The sequence below is a fragment of the Capsicum annuum genome, chromosome 4 (assembly GCF_002878395.1).
Source record: "Capsicum annuum cultivar UCD-10X-F1 chromosome 4, UCD10Xv1.1, whole genome shotgun sequence".
Classification (NCBI taxonomy): Eukaryota; Viridiplantae; Streptophyta; class Magnoliopsida; order Solanales; family Solanaceae; genus Capsicum; species Capsicum annuum.
Genome location: NC_061114.1, coordinates 78,208,331 through 78,216,477, shown reverse-complemented (window position 1 = coordinate 78,216,477; position 8,147 = coordinate 78,208,331). Strand labels below are relative to the sequence as shown.

At 38.6% G+C, this 8,147-nt stretch overlaps 1 protein-coding gene across 1 annotated transcript; it reads right to left on the bottom strand.

The window, feature by feature from the left end:
- Positions 1-6,068: 6,068 nt before the first annotated feature.
- On the bottom strand, positions 6,069-6,497 carry LOC107868879. Its single transcript, XM_016715498.1, has one exon. The coding sequence runs from the start codon at positions 6,495-6,497 to the stop codon at positions 6,069-6,071; it is 429 nt and encodes a 142-aa protein (XP_016570984.1).
- Between the last annotated feature and the right edge of the window lie 1,650 nt (positions 6,498-8,147).

The window sequence follows — 8,147 nt, the reverse complement described above, 5'->3', positions numbered from 1 at the left end:
AGAAACACAAATAATGTAAGGAAGTCCATAGCATGAAATGGAGACTCCTAGAGTATGGAAGCTCACCACTTTAGACTAACAGAAAGTTGTCCCCAAGTCTAAATCACTGAGTAGGATAAATAGTATGGTCGGTTCCTGCATCGCATGGGGATAAAGAGCCTGAAGATAGTTAGAAAAATAAACTCTAGCATATACTTAGGAATAAGGAAAAGATAATGCCATCATTCAAAACCAAAAGTAAATAACTATATGCAATAACATACATATATATATCATGCCAGGAAAGGGAACCAGGTTTAGCATGTATTTAAAACCTTTAACTTGGGTTGTGTAGCTTTGTAATCCTAAAACAACCTATGAACTATATGGTTTTAGCTCCCCCTGCTGAAAGGGACCGGGTATGTGTTAGCCGCATAAACTGAAGATAAACCTGAGCTGACTAGTACATCTCCTAAAATATATGTGTGACACGTTTACAAGGAATCCAAGACCAAACCTCACATTGGAAAATATGAGTTTCGAGATTTGGTCCCCCCAGAGACCTCCACCTTAAATGGCTTTGCTAACACATCCATCTTTAAGACCATATTAAAACCACTTAGACAAAACCAACCATTTACTAAGTAGTCTTTTTAATTAGGCATGAACCATTGGTATCGTCATATAAATATTAGAGCTCGAAAGTATATCCATTTATGATATACCAAGGCCATTGATAACGCTCAAAACACTACCATAATTGAGGGGTGAGGTGGTCGTTGTCAAGTAACCCAACATAAATTGGGGTCGAATCTTAAGGAGTGAATGTTATAGACTTTCAACCTATGGATACTCAAGTTACTATAAAGTTACCCGAAATGCTAATGGAAATAACATGTATAAGTAAATGGTGGGATTTGTTTGAAAATTCTTCACACAAACTTCAACAAGTACATGGTGAATGTTGTCTTTGGGGTCAATATTTTGACAAAACCCCAACAATTTTGACAAAACCCCAACAATTTCACCCATTGGCCCTTTTGAGTACCTAATGAGTGTGGAGTTTAATAGCCACCAAAAACCTCAGCCAAGAATCCCTATTTCTAGGATTATGCTCTTAACATGATTTACACCCCCTAAACACTTATTAATAAGATTGCAAATGGTAGTAAACCACAGGCTTAGTTGTTCACCATTTCTTTTTCCCCAGATAACCCTCTTCCAAGGATGTTATGGGTTACCTAAAATTCACCTAAATCCCTCTTTCAAGGATAAAAAAGGGTTTATAGACCTTAGATCTTTCACCCATCAAACCCATTTGGATATTTAGAGTTTTCACCCATCAAATTTCAACACATAAGCTCAACCAATGGTGAAATCCATACTCAACAACTAAAATCCATGCAAACACAACAATACCCATAAACAATCACACTCTAGTTCAACATAATCCCAAGACTAAATTATCTAGCTACTCATAAAGAAAGTAAAGAGAGATATACCATGTGGGTCAACCAAAGCATTCATTCTGTAATAAAAAAATTAAGAAATTTGAGCCTCCAAAGTTTATTACACACTAGCCTAATTAGGGTTTCAAGCTTAATATTCAAAACTATATTATGAGATAAGCAATACCCCAAAGAAGAAAGGGTTTTTTCTTATATATGATTTAGGATTAGTCCATGATAATTTACAATTCTGCTTTTGGTCTAGTTCCTGCTAATCTATGATCCGTGTGTTTGATTGAGATCGCGACTATGCAACTGCGGTTAGGTTCCGCAACCGCGCTTTGCTAACCAGCTGGACTAACCGAGGCTGGCAGCTTTAGGTTTCCAGCGGCACTTCTTTTTCTCTCATTTGCTCTCTTTTTATCTCTATTCCATATTTGCTTACCTTCTTCTCTTGATACCTATAAAATATGGGTGTTAGTGCACTTAAATTCGAATAATGCCTCATTTTCTAATACAAAACATGGTAGTGTGTGTGTATAATTTGTACGAGTAAGTGGTAGAATAACCACTCATCAACACCCCCCAACTTAGACATTTGCTTGTCCTCAAGCGATGTTACCTCTTACCATGAGACCTTTTTTATGTGTGCCCTTATTTATTTTCCCAATGACCATGAAGACTCCAACTTGTTTGCTGCCAGAAAAATCTTTTCACATATGGATAAGAAAGTATTAACAATGCCTCTCGTCATAAAAATAGAGTGGCGAAGGGTGCAATGGATCTTGGAGAGCGACTATGTGACAATTACTAACACACTAGAAGTGACTCACAAGCTGACTTTAATTATGTCATACATCCACTCATCTCATTATGCGAAAGATAACAAAATCACCCTCCTTAATTAACTCAAATGCCCCCTCACAAAAAAAGAAAGTTCACATACCTAGTTACCACTTATGCAACAAGAAAAATTAGGTGCAATCACTCTCTCTCTCAAGAAGTTCTCCATGTTACAAGTACCATGCCATAGGCTTGCCCCTATTTTCAATTGGCACTATGATAACCATGCTGGTTGGAAATCACAAAGGGATTTTTGAGCTTGTAATGTAGGCTTAGGGTAGGGAAGGATAACAATTTCGGAAAATAAGGTTATACCCAACTTGAACTTCTACATCAAATTGCCATCACTTTTTTCTTATTGGTCCACTTCTTTTTCTTTTGTTGCTTTACCTACTTTGTCACTTTTTCTTTACTCAAAGTTTTTTCACCTCTTTTATTTAATTCTTATGCAAGCATCAAGCTTTATGCACTCATTCTTTTGACGGACTATATTTTTCTTCAAAGCAAAATGCTTACTTGCTAGGCTTGTAGGTTCTTTTTTTTTTACGATTTCGTAGCTCAACTACACTTTTTTTCTCTTTCCATCACCCCTAACTTAGGTTTTTGGCCTCAATTTTTATTTTTAAGTTCAAGGACGATAGGGTTCAAGAGAGAATGAATTGAAGGATCACGGCTTATAATGAGGTTAGCAAAGAAAATTCCAAAGGCTCAAAGAGGGTGAATAGGGGTAACTCATATCTATTGGAAGCCATTTTATGCTAAAGCAGGTTTCCAAAATCATAAGATGGCCTATGATCATTTTACCCACCAAGCATAACCAAAATTTAGTTTTGAAAGAGTAATGAGGCAAGTTCTAGATGGTACAAGTACACATGAGATATAGACAATTAAGCTCACACACACGGCATGTGAATGTTGTCAAGGGGGGTCAATTATTCTCCTCGCTTGAACAAGGGTGGAGTATCCCTTATTTTTCTACAATCAACTTTCATAGTCAAAGAAAGAGAGCAAATTTTGTCACAAAGTTGATCACGACTATGCCTTTGACTTTTTTATTTTTGCAAAATTTTTCGGACGGAGGAGGGTGTTTTCTTTTATACCCGAACCATGCATAATTTGCTAGTCATGCAAACAAACCAAGTTATTGTCTTACATTGCAAACTATAGTATGGGTGAACTTTTAATACATGCCAAACCAAATAAATATGTAGACACCCCCAACTGACAAGGTAGCAGTGTCCCTACTACATAAATAATTAAGGATAAAAGAGATAAGGGTGCTCCCTGAATCCACATCAAGGGATGTTATCACTCTCAGACACTGGATTATCAGCATCCACTTCAAGATCTGACCACTCTGCCAGGGCCTTATCATTACTGTCCAACTAAGAAGTGGGAAGCCTACTTTGGGGTTTCAGAACCTTTCATAGACCCTTCACCCCATTCCACATCTTGGTAAAGAATTCATTCCTTTTTTTCTCCCTAGTGATCATCTTTTCATGTGTGCTCCATAGGTCTCGGTATGATGCCGCCAAAGAGGAGTAAGATTCCTCAAGCCGATCAATAGTAGATTTTTTATTCTTTTGGTCCTCCTTGTACTCATCATAATTGACATGTGACACATATGAGTGATGGGTGGTAGAGGGCTCTCCCGGCCCTTGAGGCAAGCTTGCCACAAGCTCTTTGATGGTTACAATATTAAATACAATCTCTTCAAGAGGTATCATGGTAGTTGGCCTATAAGGCTCGGGTTTGCTATATGTTGGCTCTTCTAAGTTCATATTTCTTTTCTTGCTTTTGCCCGGTGTGCCCTCTCCTTGAATCCTCAATGTGTAGATGGGGTCACTAGGATGCACCCATGTATCACAAGCATACTTTCCACCCCTACTCTCTTGCAAAGCTCAGTAATTAGAGAGGGGTAAAAAAGATTTGTACCACCTTGGTTTTTGAAATGATCTACTTCATTGACCATGAGTTGACAACATCCAAAGAGATGTCGTCTAGAATACAAGCAACCATCCAAGCATGCAATTCTGGGACTGTTGTCATATAGGTGCAAGGAGACACTCGGCTACAAATGATGTGCAACTATATCCAAGCCTCGGAAATACAGTCATTCATGGAGATGTTGCTTTTAGTTTGGGTCCATGAGACTTTCTTTTCGATACATAGTCATTGTGCCAACCAATTCCCCAATTTATACCCCTTCTCTTTGAATTCACCCATGTCTGCCTGCTTGAGCCCATAAATATCATTGATTTGCTTATCCCCAAATTTTACCAGCTTTCCACGTATCTTTACAATCACATTGAGTGGGAATAAGAAAGATACTTCACTGATATTGGCATAAATTTCATGGACCCAATGTTCATTTGCAAGGCATGGATCTGAGGAAAAGCACTTCCACACTACGGCTGCAAGTTTGTGGTGAAAATTCGATAGCTTATTCGATACATTCTCCAAACAAATTCCTCTTTCCAAAAGAAATTTTTTCTTTGAAAGATCATTGTAGTGGTGAGTGTGACATTCGGGTGCCATGAATCTGATCTGATCTAACTTATCCATGAGGTTGTCCTGAAAGCACTAAACACACATTAGATCTTTCAATGTCATTTGAATTATGTAATCAGTGCTAGATTGATCATTAAAGTTCATTGGACTAGCTTCTTGGGTTTTCCTGGATAAAAATTGGAAGTACAGGGTTTTTGACATAGCAAGAACCTACCCTTATTTACCGCGATCGCGGATCAAAACCACATGCATATTACTGTGGTTACGGTAAATGAGGCTGGTTCAATGTTAATTCTGCATGTTCAACTTCCTCCCAATTATAGACTACTAGCATGTTCTACAATATATGTGCAAATGAAGGTCATATGAACAATGCTACTGGTGTGTGTGAATGTGCCCTTCAAAATTAAATGTCACTATTGAAAGTTTATTTGAGCAATTTATCAAACACAACGTGTGCATATTACATTTCTCTACTTCTTTTACACACTATTGGGTACTCAAGGTTTCCCCACTTGTGTGCACACCTCAATCAAGCAACAAACACCACAAAAATTATAAGTATGACAACATGTAAGGCATAACAATTAAAACTCTAGGCCCTTTCTTAATCATGCGCTCAATGACCTATTTTCCAAAATAAAAGTAAGGATTTGTGTCACCTACCGAAGTTGTGATATAAGAGGGATGTGCATGGAGACTGTTTGAGAGCTTACAACTTGGCCAACAATGTAGCTTAGATTTAAGAGTACAATCTTAAAAAAGGAGTATGAGGGAAATAAAGGAGACTACGGGTTAAATGACCAAAATAACTACAACTGCGGTCAAGGGCTACGACCACGGACACCAACGTAACCGCGATCATGCATGGTGACTGCGATTGCAGAAACTGAGAGCAGTTTTTGCTCCCCAATTTTCCTCTGTTCAGCATTATCAAAGTAGACTTTCACACTTTCCCCTTTTAAAGCTCATTCAATATAATCCAAAGTGCCATAAATACGTGGATTATTCAAATACAAAGGCAACATCTACACTATAAGAACATAACAAAAAAGGATATGAGCCACTCTCATGGCATTTGTCGGTTTCCTCCCACCTAGCGACTTAGTTATTGCCTTGGCACGACGTCTTTATTTTTTTAATCTCACAGTGGCACCTCAAACTCTTCATTATTCACTTTCTCATTCTCAACATCCACCACAAATACTACTTGGAGCTCTATGGTTTGTTTCTTTAAATTATAAATTTTTGATAAGACATCATCTTTTGTACCCAAAATTTCATCTCTCACAGCTCTAGATCGACAGTGGCTCTCCTGGTGGCCAAGAAAGGACGACCAATAATGATAGGCACCTCTTGGTCCATCTTGCAATCCAGTAAAATAAAATCTGCCGAGAGAATGAGTTTGTCCACCTTCACCAGGACATCAAACAATATATCCACCGATATTTTTATAGACTGGTCCGCCATTAAAAGTCTCATCGAGTTCGATGTAGGAGTATCCAATCCAAGTTTCTTATATATGACAAAAGGCATTAGGTTGATGCTTACACCAAGGTCACAAAAAGCTTTTGCAAACTCATGAGTCCCAATGGTGCAAGGGATAGTGAACGCTCTAGGGTCATCCTTGTTTTCTGCAACTTTGCTATCCATGATAGCGCTACACCCATGAGTAACCTCAAAGGTATCACCCTCAACGAGCTTCTTCTTAGACATTAACTTTTTCATTAACTTAGCATATCTCATAATCTCTTGTATCACCTCAAATAGTGGGATATTTATTGAGAGGTTGCGAAGTTTTGTCATAAATTTTCTCAACTTGTCACTCTCTTCCTTTTTATGCAACTATTGAGGGAACGAAGGAGGAACATGGATGATCAGCCTTACTTTTCCTTGCTGTTTTTCAACTTCAACCACTTTCTCATTGCTTTCATCCATCTCGCTCTCATCACTTGCCTCTATTCTTTAGGGCATTACCTTATTTTGCCTTGGCTTTGAGCATATTTTCACTCACATCTCCTCTAAGGGGCTCATCAAGTGCTTTTCCACTTTTAGTGACAATTGCTAGTACTTGTGCTTCATTCTTTGGGTTAGTAATTGCGTCACTCAGAGTCCACCCTAGCCCTTGCATTTAGTTGCATAGAGATTTGCCTGACTTGGGTCTCTAATTATTTGATGCAGGTGGAATGAGACACCGTTGTTTGGGAGAGCACAAAGAAGTCACCCTTCAATTCACGAACCATTTTGTTCGTACCTTCAACTCTACTCAAAATCTTTGCTAACACATCTTTGGTCTTGAACTTTTTAGGATTGATGACATTTGGCTCTTTGTCCTTGGCCCTATCATGAGGATGGATGTAGCGGTCATAATCAAGTTCCCTATCTCTCCAATCTCTAGCTCAGTCAAGATCCATCCAACATTGGCTCCCACCTTGCCTTTGATAGGCGGGGCGAGAACCCCTTGAGCAGTTTGTCAAGTACCAAATCTCTTCATCCAACTTGTTTGCCTCATCATCTTCTTCATAAGGATTTGATGTTACAGCATTTAACACTTTCGCGGGTACACCCATAACATGTTTTGTTAGAAGCTCAAGTTGGGTCATTATCTTGGCCATATTCTCTCCCTTCTCATCTTTTTATTTTCTTTGCTCATTGGTCACCATGGAAGTAGTAGAAAGGATCTTAATAATATCGGCATCACGGGTGTTCCACCCCTGGTTTTGTTTGGATACTTTACCTATTAATCAGAAAGCCGCAAGATGATACAATTTCACAATAGAGCCACCTGTTGCATTATCAACAACCATTTTGTCCAATGGGTCAAGAGCTCTATAAAAAATCTCAAGGAGCATCTTATCTGGGACTTCATGATTTAGTCATTATGATATCTTTCCATTAAACCACTTTCACTCTTCAAACAATGGTTCTCCATTCAATTTCTAGAAGTTTACAATCTCATCCTTCTTTTGAAGCATTTTTGATATTGAGAAGTATCTATCAAGGAACACCATGGTGAGATCCTCCCAAGATGTGATTGAGCTGGGTAGAAGTGAGCGGAGCCATAAAACCACCACGCTCATTAGTGAAAATGGGAAGCACCGAAGCCGGATGGATTCTTGTGTAATATGCGCTATGTTAAACAACGCACAAGCTTCCATAAAGTTTTTTAAATGAACATTTGGGTCCTCATATGCTTGACCCCCATATAATCCTTTCATTTGCAACATGTGAAGCATAACGCTAGTCACGTGAAAAACACCATTTCCATTGGTTGGCGGTATACGGATAGCACTTGTTTGCCTCGCCTCATTTAATTGGCCCTAATCATCTAGTGAGGCATCAAAGGGGCCAAAATTACTTGCATTA

Excerpts from the sequence above, each read along its gene's own strand:
- LOC107868879 (XM_016715498.1), bottom strand. The coding sequence starts at position 6,497 with ATGTCTAAGAAGAAGCTCGTTGAGGGTGATACCTTTGAGGTTACTCAT.